Here is a 25,480-nt window from a genome sequence, read left to right as displayed (position 1 = left end):
GGAAGGATAAACACAAAATTTGGGGAGGTGGTTACCAATTTGGGGAAAACATGAAATAACACAGAGAGAGAAAGAACATATAGGCTGATAAATTGCTTTGGTAATGCTCTAGTTCTTAAGTTGGGTAGTGGGATCATAGATACTCATTTTGTTATTATGCCTCCTAACTTGCATATGCAATAAACATGCTTTTCAACTACTAAGTCAAATGAATAAAGAAAAAATATTCTACACTGAATATATATGCATACATCTTTTCAGTTAGGTTGTTGACTAGAAAGCAGATGTTTCACATACAATAAGATGTATATAAATACTAGTCAATAAATTTCCTGTGAATAGGTACTATAGGTAGGCAACACAGTATAGCAGAAAGAATACTGGGTCTGGGTACAGACCTCTGCCTTAATTTTAATTCTACTTTTTACTAGTTTTGTGAACTTGAGCAACTGCATTTAATCACTCCATTTCTATATCTTTCAAACAGAAATAATATTTTAAGCACTTTATGAGAAATAAATGATAATACATTTAAGACATATATCAAAATAAACACTGACACATTAAATATATAAAATAAATGTTAATTCTCTTCCCCTGATTATGCTGTCAAGATTTTGAGAGAGTGTAAAGAATTTAAGGGCATAGGCTAAAGCCAGAATGCCTGGATTCAAACCATAGCTCTGACCCTTATGGGCTGTAGTATACTGCCTTTGTTTCTTAAAATGGAGATGAAAGTAGCAATTTTCACAATGAGGATTAAATGATGTTAAATGTTTAGAATAATATAGTGTTATTAGTATACAGCATTAGAAGTAATTATTTTTCTCATTAACATGATTATTATCTTGAGCCAAAATCACTGGAAGATTTTTACATTTAAAGTAGCTCTTCTTATGGTCTTATTCTTGCGGAGATGTAAATAATTTATCATGGGATTTTTTTCTCCTGTTTTCATACATGAAAGCCTAAGTACAAAAAAAAAATCTGTCTTGTCACATATGAGGGCCTAATATAAAAAAAATTGACTAAATTAATGAAATATTGACAGAGATAAAACAATGCTGCTATATGTAATGATTTGTGACTTAAATCTGAATAAGCCTAAATTCTTATTATAAAATAGGCTTATAACGCTCAAGCAAATTACAATTTATTGACAGACATTAAAAAGCCAGGATACAGCATACAGTTACAATAAATATACAAATAGCTTCAAATAAATAGTTAGAAATTAAAGTTTAGGTTGTTTGTCAGAATAAACTCTAAACTGGACTTAAAAAAATAAAGATGGGAAAGTTAAGCATGCTTCATCAATACGGTTCTCACTGAAGCTAAATGGCAAAGGTTTAACTTCATTCCATATATTTTGGAGCATATTTTACGTATTAGTTATTAGTTAATATCTCTGAGCCTTAAATTAACTCATTTGTAAAATGAAAATAGTGAACATCTGGTTAACACACGGTTACTATAAGGTGAATTATGATACTATATCCCTGAGCATTTAGAAAACTGTCCTGGTTTACAGAAATAAATAGCCATATTAACAGTAGCTATAAGAGAGTTTATCAATGAGGTTTATAGATACCAGTCTACTAATCAGTTGAGTAACGGATATGATGAATTGTGAAAAGCTACAAGATATTTGTTATTCTATAAGAATCATTTTCTATTTTTGGTTTTAAAGCACAAGAAACCCTTTTCAGGCAAAGTCTTATTAGGGAATCTCAATCTACAAAAAAAAGAATTGCTATCCTTTTAAACCTTATTTTCTTAAGCTTTTCTCCTGCCTTACAGCTACTAGGGTATCCACTCTAAAGCAAGAAAAACAACTAGAAAATCAGATCCTGAACTTGCCTACACGTCAAAACACATCACACTGTATTGTCTGATTTTTAAAACCTCTGAAATACATCCTGGTGAGGTAAGGAATGTGACAGTCAAGCTGTCTCTGTGCTCCATGACACCTTAGTTCAGTAACCACTTCATACCTGTTTCCTCATCTTTAAAATGGGGAGTAAAGCTGATTCGGCAAGGTTACTACTGTGAAGGTTAAATGAAATAATATATAAACTGTATGTACGGGCAAAGCCGAAGACCAGTGAGGAGCATGCACTCCTGTCTGACAAAACCACGTAAGAGCTTCCTATGAGGGTAAAAACAGGAAGCGCTGAGTGTGGTAAGTTTGTGATGCACATTATGATGACCCATAAAATTCTAAACAGGCACAATTGGGTTTGCCTGTTTTTTAGAAGATTAAACTGTATTAAAGTCTTAGTAAACTAATTATAAACACTTATTTGAACTGCAAATAAAAAAATACACGAATGCTCCACTGTTCTTAGTTGAAAAAAAAAAAAAAAAGCTGTGTTAACTGGCTATTCTGATAAATCTGGTCAAAATGTTAACAAATTAAATCAGATGCCCACATCCCTCTGTGATGATGTGTCACATGAACAAAAATTTGAAATTATTCAACTTAAACATAAAAAGACATAACAACGTACTCTCAAGCCCAATAAAAACACCAGTTGAAACAATTCTGGTATTTTTACATGCTTAACATTCATGGGTGGCAAGCTGCTTTGGGGGCATCTTCCAAAGTCACTCTTGGTTCTAAGTATGTATCTAGCTTTATTTGGATAACCCACAATTACAGTGAAAATAAAATTAATATTCATAAGGCAAGTTATAATCCTGAATTACAACAGAAAGAACAATTGGCAATACATTTTTTAACAAATAATGCACACATATTTTTACTGAAAAATAAAAGGATTCTCAAAATAATAAGGTTGAGATTTTTCTTGACTAGAGAGAGTATCTTTTAAAGTTTTGTATTAAGTAGCACTGATGGAAATTTAGGATAACTTAAAAAAGCCTTTTCAAGATTACCAAAATAACTGTCTTAATACACAATATTATAAATGTATCTAGTTTGGGATTCAGTCAATAAAAATTAAAGCTAATTCACTCTGATTGTTCTACTCAACTTATTTTTAAGAAAAAAATTCTGAATATTTTCCTAAAACAGCTTAAATTAAAAATTAAGGCAGCAATAAAGATTTGATAATTTCCTGTTGATATAAAATAGGAAAGCCAAAATACTTTTACAAAACAAAATTACAGTCTCTTATTCATTTCTTTTTGAGGATATTTAGGGTTAGCAGAAAAAAACTTAAAGGTACTTTTCTGTAATCATACAACTTTGTATTCTATAAATATTGCCTCTGCTTAAACTTTCAGAAATTGTATAATTTTGCATCATGTCACCATAAAAAGACTAGTAAACAGAGAAATTGAAATCATTGACTAAAATTTACCAGAGTGTATTTATGATTAATTGGTTGATGTCTTCTCCCTTTTTTCCCATACCAGAGACGAGACATTTCCTTTCCAGAGCAAATTAAGTTATAACAAATCTCATAAGGACTGTTTTAAAAAGCATTCTTCCTCTGTTAAAGATAAATTTTCAGCACAAGAGCCCTACTACAGTGACAAAACAGTTTGCTAGAGACAAAGATTTGATTGACAAGACAGAGAGCTAATCACTAAGTAGTATCCATTGCAAAGATAGTTCTGAGTGGAGACTGTAAAGCCAGGGAGGGAAAAGGAGGTTTCCCATGTTGAAGTTTGGTTGCACTGTACCCAAATGTGCAAAAAAAAAAAAAAAAAAAAAGGCTCAAAAGTTTAAAGACACAGAGCATGTATTTGCAAACACCAGTACACTAAGAAATACACTAAAAATATCTGTCATAAAAAAGTACTAAGTGCAGTTTCCAGAGTCCCTCCTAATGTACACAAATGATTTCAACTAATATTTTGTTGTTTTGCTCATGCAGTCATACATCTACCCTTTATTTAAATCTAAAATTCCAATAAAATGTCATCTGTGAGCAATTTTTAAGCAATGAGACATCCTTTGAGGACCCTCCAACCCTCAAATTTTATAGAATGCCTATGTAAAAGTGAAGCCAATCCACTAAAAAGAAATCCTATACAAATATTCAAGTGACCTGAAAATTCACCTGTTTATATATAGTCCATTTTTATTTTTATTTATTTTTTAAAGATTTTATTTACTTATTTGACAGAGATACAGACAATCAGCGAGAGAGGGAACACAAGCATGGGGAGTGGGAGAGGAAGAAGCAGGCTCATAGAGGAGGAGCCTGATGCGGGGCTCGATCCCATAACGCCGGGATCACGCCCTGAGCCGAAGGCAGACGCTTAACCGCTGTGCCACCCAGGCGCCCCTATATATAGTCCATTTTTAAACTGCATTTTCTAATACCTAATTTCTTGAAAAGGTACTTATAATTACTGTACCTACATAGACTTCACTAATCAGTAGTATGCTGAATATAACCAAAGAAGTGAACTTTGAAGATTAAATATTATGGCTGTAAATTAAAACTCCCTAGAACTCAATTTTAAGTAGAATATCAATGCATAATAGTACGCCTGAATATTTCTTCCATTTTAAACCAGCTCCTCCCCAGACACCTTGCTGTGTGTTCACACAAAGCTGTACACACACTGAACCACACCCACAGCTCTACATCTTCTCCCACATTCCATGATGTACATGCACAGAACACAGCACACTCCATACTAAATATCCTCCCTCCCACTCACACCAGCTACTCCCCCATCTCCCCAACCAGCCCCACCACACTTACCCTCAGATCTCTCTCCCACAGTCCCTCATATGTACATTCTATCCCCACACGCATCTTACCACACATTACACATAGAGTGTATTGTGGTCACTACCTCCCCCTGTCATGGCACACCCCAACAACATTACATAATTTGGTTGTGGTGGGCTGCCGTTTTGGAAACCTATTATTACTTCCAGCCAGATTTTCTAAAATAAAAAATATTATATATGTACCCAAATGTGGCTGAAATACATACATACATACCCCAAGCACAGGGCAGCTTATTTTGCTGGTTATCCTGTCAACACCCATCTCTGCACCTTCTTCCTAATACAGCTTTGATTTTGCTCAAGTATCTTTTCAGCCATGTTTCTGAGAAGTCTTGCTCTCTATCTGGACAGGATGGGTCCTTATAGATCTAAACCAGTGGCTCTCAAATTTTAGCTTGCATCACAATCACCTGGAACATTTGTTAAAATACAGAATGCTGGGCTCCAAAACCAGTTTCTGATGAAGGAGACTGGAATGGGGTCTGAAAATATGCATTTTTAATAATGCTGCTGCTGCTTATGGTCTGGGGATCATACTTTGAAAAACAACTAAACCACAATGAGATGTCACCTTACACATGTTAGAAAGGCTATTATTAAGAAGATAAGAACAAATGCTGGTGAGGATGTAGGGAACCCCTATGTACTATTGTTAGAAATGTAAACTTATGCAACCATTATGAAAAAATGTATGGAAGTTCCTCAAAAAAATTAAAAATAGAAATATCATATGATTCAGAAATACTACCCCTGGGTATTTATACAAAGAAAAGAAAAACACAAATTCAAAAATACATATGCATCTCTGTGTTCACTACAGCAGTATTAACGATAGCCAAGATATGGAACCAACCTAAGTGTCCATTAATGGATGAATGGATAAAGAAGATGTCACACACACACACACACACACACACACACACACACACACACACACTGGAATACTATTCAGCTGTATACAAGAATGAAATCTTGCCATTTGCAACAATATGGTTGGACCCTGAGAGCATTATGCTAAATGATAGAGAGAAAGATACTTTACGATCTCACTTACATGTGGAATTTAAAACAACAATAATAAAACCCAAGGTCACAGATAAATAGACTGGTGGCTGCCAGAGGCAAGGAATTGGAGGTAGGCAAAATGGGTGGGTGGGTGGGGGTGTGTGTCAAAAGCTACAAGCTTTTAATTCTAAAATAAATATGTCCCTTGGATGTAACATACAGGGTGACTATAGTTAATTCTGTATTGCATATTTGAAAGTTGGTAAGAAACTGTATCTTGAAGTCCTCATCACAAGAAAAAGAATTACAATATAAGGTGACAAATGCTAACTTTAGACCTACTGTGGTGATTGTTTGGAAATATACACAAATATCAAATCATTATGTTGTATACCTGAGACTGATATGCTATGTATCAATTACACCTCAATTAAAAAACAACTGATACAAGCCTGATACAATTTGAGCGTGGTTTTCTTTTTTTTTTTTTAATATTTTATTTATTTATTCGACAGAGATAGAGACAGCCAGCGAGAGAGGGAACATAAGCAGGGGGAGTGGGAGAGGAAGAAGCAGGCTCATAGCGGAGGAGCCTGATGTGGGGCTCGATCCCATAACGCCGGGATCACGCCCTGAGCTGAAGGCAGACGCTTAACCGCTGTGCCACCCAGGCGCCCCGAGCATGGTTTTGTTTCTTGAAGCTAAATACTTTCTAATTAATAAACACAATATTTAGCAGACATAAAAAAATGAGCTCAGTAAATCTCCTTCTTGCCCTTTTTTTTCATAGTGTTAAGAAAACATAATTAGGTCATTTAAATATTTCTAGATATCCCAGAGCTTGAAAGAGATCTCAGTTTACCATTAGTGTAAAATGACAGACTATAAAATGAAGCACTTTTTTTAAAAATATTGTATTTATTTATTCAACAGAGATAGAGACAGCCAGCGAGAGAGGGAACACAAGCAGGGGGAGTGGGAGAGGAAGAAGCAAGCTCATTGCGGAGGAGCCTGATGTGGGGCTCGATCCCACAACGCTGGGATCACGCCCTGAGCCGAAGGCAGATGCTTAACCGCTGTGCCACCCAGGCGCCCCTAAAATGAAGCACTTTTAAAAACATAACCAGTTTAAAGGGTGAACATAATTTATAATTCAACTTGTTCTCATGATTCAGATACTCAATAATCTCTTTTCCTCTACTTTCTTTATTGGTGCTGAAATTATATCTGATTTCCTCTGAGTTGGGAGTGGTTTACCAGGGGCAATTATACAAAATCCACCTTATTCAATATTTAAGGTAATATTTTAGAATTTTAATATTTAAAATCATTAATTAGTTGTTCATTGCTGGTATACAGAAATACAATTAACTTCTGCGTGTTAAAAAAATTAGTCTGTCATTCATCCATTCTGTCTCTTCTCACAATCCATATTAAATAACATTTTGTATTTTTAATGGAAATTTGGTACCTATAACTTTTGGCTAGTTACTAAGGGAGAATGTCAACAAATCAAAACATTAGTTCAAAATTTTCCTGAGGTAGATAACATCCTAAGCTAACATTTTTATTAGTCAAAACAGACCATGTTAGGCGTTACTGAGTGCCAAATGATAATGTAAGAAAATTTATGAACAGTCTCGAACTGGAGATCTACTCTGCAACCCAGTGCCTATAATAATACTGTACTGTATACTTGAGAATTTGCTAAGAGGGTAGATTTTATGTTGTGTTCTTATCATAAAATAATAATAACAATTATAAAGCGGGTAGGAAAAAACTCTTAGAGATGATGGATGTATTTATGAGTGTGGTGATGGTTTCATGGATGTATACTTGTCTTCAAACTTATCAAGCTGTATATATAAATATGCACAGATTTTTGTATGTCAATCCTACCTCAATAAAGTGATTTAAATAATACTTAATATAGAAATATTATTTAGGACAATTTGTATTAACTCATATACTCTAATTGTTTTGTTTAATTTGGAAAATACTTCTTTAAGAACTTAAGAAATCTGTGTCTGCAACAGATATATTGACAGTCCCCCAAATTCTAATTGTTTTTAATGCTTTTGATTTCTATCCTTTTGTCAGATTTATTGAATTACTTTTGGAGTTATGGTTTGTAGTACTATGTGATATGATCAACTTTAAAAAGTATATTTTTCTTTAATTGTCTTTATCTAAGATAGATGACCTCTCACTCAATTTAGTGACTTAGACATAACGAGTACTTTCATTTTGAACAAAATCAATTCTGAATGGATTTTACTGGCTAGGCTGAGAAGTGATAAGGAATTTTGCCTCAATTTCAATGTTAGCATTACTTTTGCCTTAATTAAAAAAAATCCTTCTGTTTAATAAAACGAATATCAGAATATCTGACAGCTTAAGAAATGATAATCACCAAATAACTGAAGTCATCTCAAAAACCAAAAATCAAATGAAATATATTTTTATTAATACTTTGGCAAGTATTTGGCAAATGAGAAATGAGGACTAAACCCGCATGATATACTTCTAATTATAATCATTACTTTTAAGAATAAGAAATACTATTATGCCATATAATCTACTGGCACATAATACCAGTAAACTCATATTTTAAAATTTAATCAACAAGTATAAAACCGGGAGGTAAACTTCAAAATAAATCGATGAAAGCTAATTTAATAAAGTCAATTTCTGAATTGGTTTTATCATCCTAGGGGCACTGGATGTCTTAATTAGTAGGTTTGGAATTTGAAAGACACTGAATTGTAAGTGGTATAAAATTAACTTTTTTGCCACTTCTTATCTGAAAAGGAGTGAAAGTCAACTCAAAGGAAGTGGGATAACAAGCAACGGTAGCTTTAAAAGCTCCATTTTTGAGATTTCAAGCAGCAAGACTGGCATGCCCAACACCTATGACACTTTGAAACCCAAAAAAAACTTTCACAGGATTCTAACAGAGTCTCTAAGACTATTAGTGACTATTAGACTGATAGACTATTAGAGTCTATTAGAGACTCTCAAGTTGGTATTTGGGGTCGAGGGTGAGAGCCTGGGGGGGTGCAGTCACTGAGCCCTGTGGTACCTGGTGACAGGCTAAAACGGACTTATATATTCCTGTAGCACCACTTCTACTACATGATAAGAAATTTAAAAAATTCTTTTTATGTTACATCAGATAAATTAAAAAGATGAATGCAAAATTCACATGAATCTTAAGGATAAAATAGGCTTCAAAGATATTTTAAGCTTATTATAATATGTGGCTGCTGTGTTAGACTATACTCCTAGACTCTTGGGTACTTGTCAAGTACATCAAACTTTAAAGGGTATTTGATGGACAAGTTCAAGAGGTACAGATCAATGACTTACAGAGTGATATGTTTCTTGGTTTCCCTCTCCTTGTAGTGCCTCTGAGTATGCAATGTGATAAAATCCTCTGGTGTGTAAGGTAGCTATGCCTGAAGTAATTCAGCCTGGCTGTTATTGATAAGAAAAAAAAAAACAAACAAAAAACCATGCTTTTAAAAATCAAGGCATAAAATGATTAAAGAAACCTTTCTCCACAGTGAATAACTTTATGTTTTTGGTGTGCAGATGCAACACACAAAGTATGAGGAATATTTTGAAAAATATTTTTATACAACTTGCATGACAGGGCCTTGAAAATTAAACTACAGTATGATCAATATAGTTTGAAAGAGTCTTCCACAGTCTCAGCATGGCATATATGTAACACAACACCGAGGGTAGCACAGTGGGTTTTCCACCTCTACTGTACAACGTCACCCCCGAGGAGCTTTACAGAACACTGATTTTCATTTGGTCTGAGGTGACCCTGCAGCAATAAGTTTTTTGAAAGCTCCCCCAAATGATTCAAAGGTTCTGCCAAGTACTTGGCATGGTGAAAAGGACAACTGGCTCTGAATTACAGATTAACAATTATGATTTGTTACTATGAGGATTTTGGCCAAATAAGAAATAAGCTTAGAGAAATTATCAATAAAATAAAGATGACAGTCTATGATTAAATGGGTTGCTCCAGACCTAAGGCAGAAGAACATGTTAATAACACTGTGGGGATGTTATCAGCAAAATCCAGACTGTACAACATTCTAGAAAAAAAATTAATTTCTCAAAAATGAAAATTACAAGGAAAAATAGCAAAGCACAGCAAAGAAATAGACAGAAAACCTACATTTATAGACTTAAAGAGACATTTTAACTAACCGAAACATTTGGAGCTTAGTTGGATCCTGATTCAATAAATTGTAAAAAATTTTTTCATATTACATGTATTTTAAACATATTTATAACACTCAAAGAAATGTGAACTGGGGTAAAGGAAGGATTACAGATGGAATAAGCTGATAAAGCTGAGTGATGGTATATGCAAATTAATAATACTATTTATCTCTATTTTTGTAAGTTTATCAAATCATAGCACTATCATGAGGAAACAGTGTCAACAGGCATCTTTCCGCACCCTTACCTCAAGACCTTCCTACACTTCGTTGAAATGCCATTAGAATATCTCCCTTGTCAGTGAAAATCTTTAAAAACAATCCCCATCCATGAGAGACTATGGACTCTGAGAAACAAACTGAGGGCTTCAGAGGGGAGGGGGTGGGGGAATGGGATAGGCTGGCGATGGGTAGTAAGGAGGGCACATATTGCATGGTGCACTGGGTGTTATACGCAACTGATGAATCATCGAACTTTACATCAGAAACCAGGGATGTACTGTATGGTGACTAACATAATATAATAAAAAAAATTATTATAATAAAAACAACGACGACGACAACAAAAAACAATCCCCATCAAAAATCAAAAAGTAACATTTTTCACAAAACTGCAAAGCCTCACGTAAAACATTATCGTCACTATACAAGCTCTACTTCTTGTCACTGGTGACACTGGCAGAAACTAGAGGGGAAGAATCTACAATAAACAGTTTCTTTCTGGTTGCAACATAAGGTTATTATGTTATTAGCAGAAGGATTCATAGTTAAGGAACTCCAGTTACTATGGCTGGAAAAAGCAAACGAGGTAAGCCGATGTTTTTGTGCTATTTTATATTGACTAAACTATAACAATAAAGAATATATGGTAAAGAATCTCTTACACACCTTGAGTTATATGCATAGTATTTTCAGATTCTTTCTCCCAATAATCAGGAATCTTAGAATAGAGGCTCTTACTTCTGACCGCCTTAAAATTTGGCTAACTTGCTCTTAGTGAATGCAGGTTTCTGCTGCTCTCACCTTTCTCTGGAATTCACTATACAAATCTCTAATACTGTACTTCTTTCTTCCTTCCTTAGCTCATTATTTCTAATTCTTAAATTCCAGTATTTTCTAATTATCTTCAATAGGACTTTCAATTTGCATGTTTTACTTTTTTATTTTTTAATTTTTTAGATTTATTTATTTATTTGACAGAGAGAGAGAGAGAGCCAGCGAGAGAGGGAACACAAGCAGGGGGAGAGGGAGAGGAAGAAGCAGGCTCCTAGTGGAGGAGCCTAATGTGGGGCTCGAGCCCAGAACACTGGGATCACGCCCTGAGCCGAAGGCAGATGCCTAACGACTGTGCCACCCAGGCGCCCCTCAATTTGCATGTTTTAGAACTGAAATTGTTTTAAATGTTATAGAATTTTTCTTGCTATTCTAAGTGCACATTTTAGTAATTTGGGGTGCCACAGTTTCAATTAAGTTTTAACACATTTAAGAGTAATAATGAAGATAGTGTTGAATCTACAAAGAGTTAATAAATAGTGGAAGTACCAGATAAAATAATCCTGGAGGAAGATTAAAAAGGAATAAATATTTTCAGACTATCATAATATATAGAAAATTTTTGCTGTTGATGTACATCAGGAGGTAGAACAAAGACAAACGGACTAAACTTACAAACGTTTATTTTTTTATTTTTATTATTATTATTTTTAAAGATTTTATTTATTTATTTGACAGAGAGAGAGACAGCCAGAGAGAGAGGGAACACAAGCAGGGGGAGTGGGAGAGGAAGAAACAGGCTTCCAGCGGAGGAGCCTGATGTGGGGCTCGAACCCAGAACGCCGGGATCACGCCCTGAGCCGAAGGCAGACGCTTAACGACTGAGCCACTCAGGCGCCCCAAACGTTTATTTTTTTAAACTCACTGTAAGAAAGAACTTCCTAACAGAGTTGTCCTAAAATGAAAAGTACTGCTCTTTGAGGTAATAAACTATCACTGAATTATGTTAAAGCTGAACCAAGAATAGTGTAAAATGTAAAATGAGATAGGCTGAACTTCCAGTTAATTCCAACTTCGAGAGTCTATAAATTTATGACAAAATATTTACTACAACTGACATAAAAACTTATTTTAGGATGCAGACCATCTTGGAAGATGAGTAAAAGTTTTATATCCCATTCTAATCTTTGCCCAAATTTCTTCATTAATTGAGTAAATAACAGTAAGATAATATCTATTGACAATGAATTACATGCTTGCATTGTTCTTAGCTCTGAACATATAGTCGCGTATGAAACCGACAAGACCCTGCCCTCTGGTGCTTACATTGGGAGAGGGACAGGAGGGACATAGAAGAGAAAGTGAAGCAGAGTAAATTAATCATATGCAAAAGTTTTCACAATGTATAAATTTCTGGTTAGCAATATATTTCTGCCTAAATAGCAGTTAGGAATACTGATCTCCTAAGTACCACTAGCTGCTCTACTCAAACAGACTGAGGTCCAAGTTGGCAGCCATAATAAATTCATCCTACATTCTCTAGTCACCTATTCTCCACCCTGACACAGAAGAAGGCTCCCAAACAGCAAGCACTTCACATTTTGAAGTACTTTTATTTTACATTAAGTGCTCTAAAAAAATTCCATTTTTAAAACATTAACATTTAAAATACTTTTTATATCATTAAACATTTGTTCACCAAGAGTGAACCCTAATGTAAACAATGGACTTTGGATGAAAAAATATGCTTTTTATTTAGGCACTTAGTAACCATCAGGCACTAGACCAGCATGGTACAAGAGAAACGCAATGCAAGACATGTGTAATTATAAATTTTCTAGTAACTACATTTAAAAAAAAGTTAATTTTGATTTTTATTTAACTCAATATATCTAAAATAGTCACTGAAAATTAATATTTTATACTTTTTTCTTTTAATTCTAAATCTTTAAAATCCAGTGTATATTTTGTATTTATAAAACATTTGAATTCAGACTAACCACATTTCAAAAGTGCTAAATAGCTACATGTGGGTAGTAGCTATTGTATTTATAGGAATTAGTAGATTTTACATTAGCACCTCTCAATTCATATATTAAATTTTCACCGGAAATACCTGATGCTGTTTAGATTTAGGTTTATTAAGATTTCATAAAACTTATAGTTGAAAAAGTAAATTCATATATCCTAGTTGTTCCAAATGTATAAAAAACTTATCCAACAATTGAATCAAGTATCCATTTTAAAATTTAACTGAAAGTAAGTAAAATTAAAAGTTCATTTCCTTAGTTGCATTAGCCACATTTCAAGTACTCAAAAGCCACATAATAAAGATGTGGCTACCGTCTTAGATAGTACAGCAGTGTTCCTAGACAATGCAGCAAAAAGTTTCTAAAATTAATTTTTTTCTCTACCATTTCCTTTTTATTTGAATTAATTCTGGTTGAAAACAGGTGAGAAGACGTTTATTTTTTCTCCAGAAATTATAACCTGCAGAATCTGCCACAAGAACTGAGGCAGTTCCTTTGAATCTTTAAAAAAGTCAATAAATCAATCAATAGTGATAGTCTATTATTTCCAAGGTTAAGCGCTCCAACCCCAAAGGAGAAAAGTCCCTTATTTGATTGAAATTATTGCAACCCTCCTCGTCGCCCAAGTTAGAAACTCCACTGTTACCTAGTTGTCATTAAATCCTCTCTTAATAGCTAGGTTATACCTGTTTAAGAAATTTAATTTCATCACCTTCCACTCTACCTTCAACTGTTGCTACCCTGGTACAAGACCCATCTTTGATCATCTGAGCTATTTTAAAAGCCTCCTAAAGCTAATTTTAAATACACAGGGATTTTACATATGTAAACATCCATGCAACTAACCATCACCGAGGAAAAATACAGAGTATCTTCCAGTACTCTATAAAGTTCCCTCTTGCCCCCAGCAACTCCCTCAACCCCTAGAAACAGGTAGTCTGATGGACTTTTGATGAGTTTTACCCTGTTGAACTTCATGTAAATGCAATTACACAGTATATACTCTTTTACGCACGGCTTGGTTTAATTAAACACATGATCTATGAGATCCATCCACGTTGTTGCCTGTGCAAGTAGATCTTTTTTATTGCTAAGTTAAGTGGAATTTTATGAATATTCCCAAATTTATATATCCATTCTTCTGCTGACAGACATTCAAACTGTTTCCAGTTTGGGGCCTATTGTGAATAAAGCTGGTATGAAGATTGATAACGTTGGTTTAAGTATTAAAAGAACCCAAAATCAATGCTCAGTATAGGCTACCACTTTCCCTTCATTGTATCGGAGCTACAGTGGAAACTGATGCTGTATATACTACACAGAATGAACTTAGACAATTCACAGTCAGGTGGAAAGACATGCCATGTACACCTTCAATCATTATACATGAAGTACATGCACAATAAATTCATATCACATCAACAACCACAAACATGAACACCAAATGACTGACAAAATTTAATCCTGTTTAATATCACATTTTAGCATCTGCTCTATATTTTCTAATGGATCAAGAAGACATTTATCCAGGCAACCAGAACAGAAAAACCAGATTTTGTCACCTTATCATTTTGATAAGACAATGCATGTAAAAATATGATATGCAATATTAAAAGATGTATCTTTAAGAGGTTACAGAAAGTTAATTAGTGTTATTCTGGCCATTTAAACAAGCTCAGTAAATCTGAGCATATGAAATTTTTACACTGTAAAATTGGTATCAGCTTCCCCAGCATTATTGTAAATTCATTTCAAAATAATGATGGGGTAAGGACTTAGAAAGGAATGCTAACTGGCATGAATGTGTTAAATGACTGGTGCACTTTTTCTATGCAGGAGGTAATATTAAAATGAATCTGATAAGAAATAAATGTTTTATAAAATTAGTAAAACAGCAATTAATATTTTAAAATGCACTCAATAAAAGTCATTTTATTGCCAATCAGTTGCCTCTCTAATATTACAAGGCAAAAGGAAAATGATAAACAGAAAAAAAAAAACCAAACCAAGGTTACTAATCAGATTCGTTCAATAAACACATGGACAGTAAACCTTTAAAAATTACTCTTTTGTACAAAGATGACTTGTACTCTGCCTGTACTACCTATAAATTCACACAAAGTAAAAAGATCAATGAATTCTTCACATTTTTCTCCTTACCTCCCATTCTCTGGCTGCTGCTTCATTAGTAGAATCCTCATTTGTTTCAGATTCTTCAATCTTTTTCACTACTATAAATCCAGGTTCTCTGGTATATTCACCAGTATCTTCTGCATATATTTCTGGACTCCACTGAATGAAGAAGGCATACAAGTGGTCCGTCCTGTTAGAACATGTGACTGTTAATAAAAGACCTACTATTCTGTGCTCCTGGTTATAATTACAAAATGATATTTGTTAAATAACTTCACAAAACTTGAGGATTTAAAATACAACATATACTATGCTTTAAATATTTAAAAAAGATAACGAAGCCCAATGGCAAGACGACATTAACTTAACTTAAAAAAATTTACTCTGCTGTGTTCTGTCAAGTTGTTCTGAGAAAAGCTAAGATTTCTTCGGCATGCTTTTGAGTAAGCTCAGATGTTATCCATGGTATTTTTTTTTTTTTTATCTTTAAAGAAACTAGTGATGGGAAAGGAAACTGAACCAGCAATTGTGACCTCATTCTCACAATGACCTGATTATGTAAAATATGATTAAACAATTTACTAACTGCATATTATAAAACCTGGACATTATACAGAATTTTCCCAAGTTAATAGAAATTTAATGTGTTTAACTTTTAAGTGATACCAGGAATACACAATGTATTATTGGTTCAGGGATAGATGATCTAATCTTTTAAGTCTCTCGCTCCCATTTTCAATTTTGTTTACTATAGCAAAACGTGTTACAAAAGATAATTAAATCCCTGATAAACTTATTTGAGGATCAAACACACATTTCAAATACCTACGTTTTCTTGGCTGTTAATTAGCATAGATAATTGAATTTTAAAAAGGGATTATATATCATTACCTGCCCTGAGGTAGTGGCCATACTGTTAAATATTTTCAGGAACTTCTTGCTCTAAGACATTTTTTTTAAAGTTTTTATTTAAATTCTAGTTAGTTAACATATTGTGCAATATTGGTTTCAGGTGTAGAATTCAGTGATTCATCACTTATATACAGCACCCTGTGCTCATCACAACAAGTGCCCTCCTTAATACGCATCACCCATTTAGCCCATCCCCTGCCCACCTCCTTTCCAGCAACCCTCAGTTTGGTCTCTGTAGTTAAGAGTCTCTTATGGTTTGCCTCCCTAAGACATTTTAACTAGGTTTCTTTACCACTAAAACTAGGTACACATTTACTTTTTTTTTTTGTATTAAATAAAAAAGGAATAAAATTTTAAGTGGTGTAAATTAAAAAGTACAAAATAGGAGCTAAATAATTTTAAGGAGTGCCTAATGGCTCGGTCAGTTAAGCATCTCTGACTACTGGTTTAGGCTGAGGTCATGATCTCATGGGTCTTGAGATCCAGCCCTGGAGTTGTCCTCTACACTCAGAAGAGAGTCTCCTTGAAAATTCTCTCCCTCTGCCCCTCCCCCAACTCCTGCACTTGTGTGCGTCCCTGGGGCATGTGCTCTTTTCCTTTCAAATAAATAAATCTTTAAAAAAATAATTTAAAAAAGATTTAATGTCAGGTTTTAATCATAAACTGTTTTTTAAAAGTGCTTTTCCACTGGTGTTATATAAGATCATTTTAATTCAAGGAATCTCAATAATGTTTTTGAATTTTTGTTTTTTTACCTTTCTTGTGGCACAGCAAACCAATATTCATGTTTCTTATCTCTTTGTGCATACTGTTGCATTGTTGCACTTGCTTGAGATACAAATGTTTTCCTCATTGGTTTTCCAACTCTGAGACATAAGAACTTATGTAATCGATGCCTTCTCTTTTCTTTTAAAAGTGCAGAACCTAGAAATGAGATGCAAACAGAGCTTATTCAATTCACCTACACCATGCTTAAATAATTTGGATGAAGTGATGTTTACCTCCAAATTTCTGATAATACAGAATAAAATTTAATTTACTGACAGTCACTTAGATGAATTCTTTTAAATAACTTTTATTTTCTTCCAACAAGATTCGTGAACTAGCACCCAAGTTATGAACTGAAATTATGTATATCAGGAAAAAAGGGGAAAGTTTTAGGAATTCTTGCGTTAAATTTTTGCTTGGAACAACTATATTAAAGTAATTACATGCACGTATATAATTTCTGCATATACTCTATCAGCCTTCTACAATAACATCTAAACACATTTGTAGAATCTTTAAAGGTTTACTTTAATATAGTTATTACAGACAAAAATTTAATAAAAAAATGTTTTTGAAGCTTTTCCCTATATATGAGGTACGATGGAACAATCAACAATAACCTGGCTCTGTCTGGACAGTTTATTATGAATTACCTCTAATTCTTCCAAGCAGAGATGCTGACATATGGTATACTGAGGGTCTGACACTATGACTGAATTCAGGATTCTGGACATTATTACCTTATGAAGGTGGCATACTGTGGAAAAAGCACTTATTTATAATCAAGAGAACTGGGTCCTAGTCATGGCCTTCTTCTGTACAGTACTGTGCAAGGTGCATAAATCTATTCGAGCCTCAATATTTACATCTGATTAAAAGAGTGAACTTTTACCATTTTCCCCATAATTATCTTCCACAGTTGTATATTTACTAAACCATGTTGTTATATTATAAAGTCACTAAAGATCAGAAATGTGGAATACTTCCCTACTATGGAACCTCAAGTTACTTAGAATTAGTTACTTAAATTTTCATTCCCTCTCCCCTCAAAAAGAACTCAAATGATAATACAGGTACATCTATATCTAAACTTATCAATTTTTCTCCTTTAGTATTTTGTCATAATAGGTGCTCCCTCCTCATCTAATCCCATACCCCAACAAACCCACTAAAATGAAAGCATTCTACCACATTAGGTTAAACAGAACCCCTCACTTTATTTTTTTCAAAGATTTCAAAATATAAGGCAACCATCAGACACAAAGATAGCAAACAAAGACATTCACACTAGCATTCTTTATAATACCCAAGATAGGAAATACTTAACAATATGAATTGTTAATAACAACTGAATGTCTTAACAGTATAGAAATGGTTAAAATACAGGGCCATTAATAGCCATATTTTCAAAAAACTAGAATGACATGGAAAATTATTCATGACATAAAATGTTAAGTGAAAAAAAGATACAACAGTATAATCTTAATTTTATATAAAAAATACATATGGATACAAATACCAAAACTGTATACATCTGTATTTAAATGTGTATGTATATACACATACACACCAAAAATCAAAGATAAATATACCAAATGTTAATACTGATTATTTCATTGATGAATTTCAGGTAATTTTTATAAATTATCTAAAAATCTCCTATATTTGTCAAATGTTCTTTAATAAAGTCATTAGTTCTGAATAAAGAAAAAGGTATTAAAAAAGAATTATTCAATCTTTTATAGAACTTTCTTTGAGTAAATTAATTAACATCTACGGAATATCATCAGGATATCTAAAAAAGATGGTGTAAAGAAAATTCAGTACAGGTATTTTAAAAACTGAACCAAAATTCTGTGTATTGTTGGTGGGAATATAAAATAAGCAGCCACTGTAGAAAACAGATTGGGGGTTCCTCAAAATTAAATTAAACACAGAATTAGCACAGGAACTAGGAAATACACTTTTGGGTATATATCCAAAAAAACTGAAATGAGAGATTCGAACAGATATTTGTACTCCAATGTTCATAGCAGGATTATTCACAATAGCCGAAAGGTAGAAACATCCAAATGTACATTAACAAATGAATACATAAAGAAAATGTGGTATGTAAAGTTGACCACTGAATGATGCAGGGGATAGGGACACGGACCCCCCCCCCAGTCAAAAATCTGAGTACAACTTTTGACTCCCCAAAAACTTAACTACTAATAGCCTATTGTTGACTGGAAGCTTTACCAATAACATCAACAGCTGATTCACACGTTTTTGTATGCTAAGTGTATTATATACCGTATTCTCATAATACAGTAAGCTAGAGAAAAGAAAACGTTAAGAAAATCATAAGGAAGAAAAAATACATTTACAGTACTGTACTGTATTAAAAAAAATTGAGCATAAGTAGACCTGCACAGTTCAAACCCACGTTGTTCACGGGTCAACTGTATACTGGAATATTGTGCAGCTTTTAAAAGGAAGGAAATTCTGAAACATGCTACAACATAGATGAACTTAAAGGCATTCTCCTAAGGGAAATAAGCCACACACAAAAGAACTAACACTGTATGATTCCACTTATATGAGGTGCCTTGTATAGAGACAAAAGTTCAGAGAGACAAAGAGTAGAATGATGGAAGCCAGGAGCAAAGGGGAGGAAAGATGGAGGAGTTACTATTTAATGGGTATAGTTTCTGTTTGGAAAGATGAAAAAGTTCTGGAAATGGACAGTGGTGATGGTTGCACAACAATGTGAAGGTACTTAACGCCACTAAATTTTACACTTAAAAATGGTTACTATGGTCAATTTTATATATATTTTAGCAATACATTACTTTTGAGTTTAAGAAGTTCATATGCAAATTGGATTTATTTGGAATCAGTATTTTAATAGAATATAAGAAATGTTAGCTTAGATACCTGAACTATACCCCATTTAATCCATTATGTATTAAGGGCAAGTTACTGTATATTAGAAATAAAACATAGTCTATTACTATAATTTTCATAAGTAAATAGTACTACAAACTAAAACTGAACGAGAAATGGTTTTTTAATTTATCCTTGGTGTTTTTTAAAGGAAAACATTTAATCAACGATGAACTTCTGGATACTTGGAATAATTTAAGAAATAAATTTTTATGTTTAATTGCACTTTCTTAAAAAAGGTAGAATTACAAACTTTGGCAATTAAAAACTGCAATTATAATATTTTATGTGCAGTGAAAAAAATTTAATGGGGTAACACACCAAGAATTAAGAGAAAATGGAGAAATCAAAGGTTTTTATAGAGCTTGTGTGCATTTTCAAGAAATTGTTTAAAGACAGAACACAGTGAATCAGGAGTATCTGAACACAGTGGAAAAGACTCTCTTTGTGTGTACAATCCACCACGGGAGAAGAAAAGACCCTAGATTAGAAACTAGAGACCATAAACTTATCCCCAGAGAAACATCAGTCACGGGCCACTAGATCACCCTTCAGAGTGGCGTAAGATACAGCAGCTTTTTAGTCTGTGGGGAACGAGGAGACAATATGCAGTAAGATGAATTAACTTTATATATTCCTTAACACTCACCTTCTATGTCAGCAGTTGCTATTTTATGCTTAATTTCTTTTTGTGACACCTGTTGAATATTTTCCCTTTGCTGTTTAGTCTGTTGCATAGTATGGGTTTTCCAGAGTTTCCGTAGCTCTTCCACCTCTGTCTCTGAGTCCTGATTTTGCTCCTTTCCTTGTTTTCCTTTGTTGACAGTTTGCTTTTGTTTAAAATCTGCTGCTTCCCCACAAGGCATACTTTCTTTTTCACCCTCTTCCTGATGTAGTGAATTCTCATTAAGAAGAAGATCCCGGTCTGTCTTACCTTTTATACTTGCGCTTTGTTCGTTAGGGGCTGATATTTCCTGAAAATTATCTGTCGCCTGATCTTCCTTAGTGGCCTTTTCAAGATTATTTAAATCTGTTTTAAGAGAAGTAGTCCCAACTTCATTTGTAGAATGTCCGGAATCAGATTTTAAGTGACCAGGCATACTAGCAGACTCTGATGTGGCTGTTAAACGTCCTACGCCACTCTGATTGACAGCTTGCACAGATTCTGAGGACGCACCAGATGATTTATCTCGTCGAAGTTCATCTGAAGAGACAAGCTCCTCCCGGATGGGAGAGAGTTCTGATTCTGTGAACACGTCCTCCGAAAGAGACTCCTCGGTGCTCCTCGGAGCTGTGCTGGCACTATCGTTACCTGCGTCGCGGGTTCTGGAGTCTATTTCATCAGTATGACTTCTCGTCATTTTCTTTAAATGGCAGAAGTCCCTTCCTGATACCTGATCTATCTCTCTGTCAGTAAACAAAATTAAAAGTCGTTACTTTTTAAATTGCATTTTATTTCCCACAAATGTAACACTGAATTGGTTATCACCAAAAAGGTTTCTAGGAAAGGGCACAGTATATATCTCAATAGCATATAACTCTTATATAACTCTTATATAACTCAATAGCATGTAACTCTTCTGTTTTATTCTTTGTAGCATTTTTCAAATTTTATATAACGAGTATGGATAACATTATATAACTAAAATAGGTAAAATTTATTTTTTAAAAAGATATCAGTTGAATTCCAATTCGTGTCTGTCTTGTCTCCCTTGCATCTGATTCTCCATAAGAAACACAAACATCTAATTTGTGCTATTAAAAATGTAATAGTGTCATCTACTGGTGATCCACTCAAATTGCAGAGAAAGGGTCTTGGAACTTAGCAAAAGGCAAAAGTTTTGAGAAACTGTATGTGTACATTTAAGAAGACCATTAGGTAAGAGATAAACTTAACAAATATAAGAAGACACATGTTTGAATAAGGGCTGTAAAACCTTCAGAGTTAATATGCTGAAACTAGATATTTATGCCAAAGATATTGCTACTGCTTAATACAGCTCTCGAACAATGCCTCTGAAATCAACTATCCAAGTAGAAGACAGAAGAAAATCAATCAAATCTTATGCCTCAGTATTGTTACACATGACATTACTCTGCAAAACTACTTGCTTTATTTATCTAATTCGCTGCCAAATCGTGTTTTTAATTAATTCACAAGGCAGGACTGAAAGATACTTCTTTTTGGAGCAATTTTCTTTAATGTCTGGATCAAATACATGGTCTTTCCAGGGACATTCTAAATAATATAACAGTGATTTTCAAGAAGAGGAGCCCTACAGCATCTTAGTGGAATACTTACAGATCCTTCAGCATAAGAGAATCCCAAAGTATCATAATTAAAATAGAAAAGCAGGGCAAAAGAAAGTGAATTTCACAGTGTCTGACAATATGCGTGTGTGTGTGTGTGTATAATCTTATTTCTTTTTTAATCTAATCCTTTAATCCTTCACCTTTGTCTCATCCTTCCACCCACCCCAATAATACTTATTTCCTGAAAGTGACTTTAGATGATGATCTATAAAAATAACGAAAGTAGAGGATATTCTAGTAATTACCTGCACCTCTACAGATGAGTTTACCAAGCCAAAATAATATCTATTGGGTGGAAGGTATAATGGAGACTTTTTGAATAAGGGATTTTATTCTACCACAGGTATCCTAACAACTCATGTACTCTGCCTCAGAAACAAAAATAATATGCTCTTCTCCTACAGAAGCAGTTCTGTACCATAAGGGTTAATTTTCAAACAATGATCCACATCCCTGTGGGCTAATTAAGGGATACATATCTCAGTAGCCGTTACAGAGAAACCAGTTTTTAAACTGTTGACAAATTATGTGTGGAGGAATGGGGAGTATTCTGTTCTCATTTCTTTCTTTGAGTACTACTTTCTTCTCCTTTTTTTTTTTTTTTAAAGATTTTATTTATTTGACAGACAGAGAGACAGCCAGCGAGAGAGGGAACACAGCAGGGGAGTGGGAGAGGAAGCAGCAGACTCCCAGCGGAGGAGCCCGATGTGGGACTCGATCCCGGAACACCGGGATCACGCCGTGAGCCAAAGGCAGACGCTTAACGACTACGCCACCCAGGCGCCCCTCCTTTTCTTTCTTATTCCTCCCTTTTCTTTCTGGTCATTCCTTTGGCCAAGCACATTACTTTCAAAGGCTGTGCTGAGCTGCAGTCTCACAACTATGTTATTTGAATCACATGAATCCCTTGACCAGGATATTCCAAGCGTAACTCTTTCAAGGTTAACTGAGGGAGAAGGATGCTCGTGGGCTCTCCCTCAAATCCCACACCAGACTTTTCAGGCTCTTCTAAGAAAAATTTGAAAGCTACCCTAGTCTACTTATATTACCTTAATCACAGAAATAATTTAGAAGTCTGAATGCTGTGTTTGAATAAAAAGGGCTGGTAAACACTAAATTAAATAAGGTTTATAGGTTACTTTTAAATATCCAGTTCCCTGACCAAATATACAAATATAAATCTAAAACAATTCCTAATTATTCAAGGGTGTGTTAAAGATAATCTTTTCAATACTACATTTTTTCATTGTTGATAAAATGAAAAGCAGTTTTAATAAAACTAATAAAAAATACTTAAAAGAAAATACTTAAGAGTATTAAACCACAGTCAACTAGATGTAATAAAATTCCAAAGGAGTATAAATATCAATCTTACATGGGTAAGGATTCCTTTATTTTGCTATCCAAAATTTCTTTGTACATTGCAGCTGACATCACCTCCTCCATTGGACACATGATGCCATATTCCTCACAGCCATTCTCTTGAACCAAAGGGTCAGTTTTGTGTGGATCAAACATTATATTATTTGGTGTAACTAGCAGCACACCACTGACTGTGCCCTAAGATGAAAAAAGAAAATGACATTTAATGCTCAAATTTTAAATTTTCAAAAAGTACTCTAGCTGTTTTTACTAATTTTCTTCTGATGCTAGGCCATCTGTTACATATAAAAGTAGTATATCCAAGCACTAGGGCATTCTCAGGAAAATATTTTTTCATTATGTTTTACATTAATTTGCATTCTGCTTCCTGTGTTGTTCCCTCACTACAGGTAACAAAGTTTCATATACACAAACAGGTTTAATAAATAATGTGTTGATAATTCAATCCACTATAAAAGAAAAAGAGCATAAGTTTTTAAAAATGTCTTTAAAAAAAAAAATCTCTGTTTCAACTGACTCTGTTACTACCTAGCTATTTGACTTTGGGCATGCAAAGCTTCTGGGCCTCACTGTCTTCATCTGTACGAGTAGGTAGATTAGATGACTTCTAGGGTACACAGTAATCATCTTAATTTAATCATGAAAAGTTATGAAATTTTAAATACATTTATATAAACAGCAATATAAATATGAAGAGTCCAACGTCTTGCTTTAGAAACGAGGAAACTGAAGTCCATAGGAAGCCAATCCCACTAATTATTAGTTAATACTTACTGAAAGCTTTGTATGTATCACACTTTACATACATTATTGTTATTTGATCTTCACAAGCAAGCTATGAGATGATTACACAAATAGGAAAATTAAGGTTGTGAGAGGCTAGGCAACTTATCCTAAGTAATAAATAACATAGCTAATATAAGTGGTAGAACCAAGATTCAAAATTCAGGCAGTCTATACCTCTTACTAAAATCCCTCCACATTTGAGTCTAAACTACAGTCACTCCAACTCAGGCGCTAAATATTCCTTAATCCAATTTTTAACTCCTATTCTACTATATTCTGTAAGTGTAAAAATGAAGAGCCCGACAGAATTCTAAAAATAAACTAAGTAGTTACTTCAAAGCTGTCCTGTCTTTTCTCTGAAGCTATTAAGGAAAAGAAAAACTTAAATCCTGCTTGATTTGGTGTAACATCCTCCTTCAAAATCCAGATTCAGCTCTGTAAATTTACCTGGCTTAACTTTAAGAATATAAAAGTTAAGTTATGAAAGATACTACTGTTAAAAACAATCAAGTAAAACAGTAAAAATAGAAAACTCTACTTAAAATGGTCACCCGTCTGGGAGAAAGTTACTGCATATGTTCAAGATAATAAAACATGCTTATCATTTGTAGTAACTGCATGCAATGCTGGACAGAAGGATATGCATGTGTGTATGCATTTCAGTGGGAAAAAGGGAATCGATCTGAAACTCTAAACAGCATTTTTTTTTTTAGTTCAGACCAGGGACTACCTAAATAAGGAGAAACTCTGTATAAACCATGACCTGATCATATTTTGATGGATATTCTAAATAGATCCATATAATCTATGAATTGGCATTCCTGGATCACATGCCAACACAAGTCAAAGAGAGATGGTGAGGTATGCTGTAGGGACATTTACACCGCCAAGGAAAATCCAAGAAACAGACAATCAAGAGTAGAGTATATACAATGTAAAAAAATCTTAAAGGTTTCTGATTCTCTATCTTCCCTTACTCTTTCTCACCTTCTATAATCTTAAGTTATTTGAGAAATAAAACCAAGTAATCAGTAAGAATTAAGGAAAGCAAACACCAGGTCTCTGAAAGACCTCACTTCATTCTTGATTTCATAAATTTCATTTAAGCATTAGTTTTAAATAATAGTATATTATTTTTTTAATTTTTTATAATAATTTTTTATTGTTATGTTAGTCACCATACAGTACATTCCAAGTTTTTTATGTAAAGTTCCATGATTCATTACTTGTGTATAACACCCAGCGCACCACACAATACGTGCCCTCCTTAC

At 33.9% G+C, this 25,480-nt stretch overlaps 1 protein-coding gene across 5 annotated transcripts in view; it reads right to left on the bottom strand.

Moving 5' to 3' along the window:
* The window catches only part of LOC103661541 (oxidation resistance protein 1), a 73,922-nt gene that overhangs the window by 16,864 nt on the left and 31,578 nt on the right, over positions 1 to 25,480 (bottom strand). For 3 of the 5 annotated variants that reach the window (XM_040625567.1, XM_040625568.1, XM_040625569.1), the window contains exons 6-9: positions 23,416 to 23,600; positions 20,377 to 21,134; positions 16,787 to 16,955; positions 15,147 to 15,309 (exon numbers count right to left, since the gene is read on the bottom strand). In XM_040625567.1, the coding sequence (XP_040481501.1) occupies positions 15,147 to 15,309; positions 16,787 to 16,955; positions 20,377 to 21,134; positions 23,416 to 23,600 (1,275 nt within the window). Of the gene's footprint in view, positions 1 to 3,326; positions 3,624 to 15,146; positions 15,310 to 16,786; positions 16,956 to 20,376; positions 21,135 to 23,415; positions 23,601 to 25,480 lie in introns of those variants that run through there. The other 2 variants (XM_008689249.2, XM_008689250.2) reach the window with 2 other exon arrangements.

Source organism: Ursus maritimus, unplaced genomic scaffold (assembly GCF_017311325.1).
Source record: "Ursus maritimus isolate PB19 unplaced genomic scaffold, ASM1731132v1 scaffold_9, whole genome shotgun sequence".
Lineage (NCBI taxonomy): Eukaryota > Metazoa > Chordata > Mammalia > Carnivora > Ursidae > Ursus > Ursus maritimus.
The sequence above is the reverse complement of the archived record's forward strand: the minus strand, read 5'-3'. Positions and strand labels throughout refer to the sequence as shown.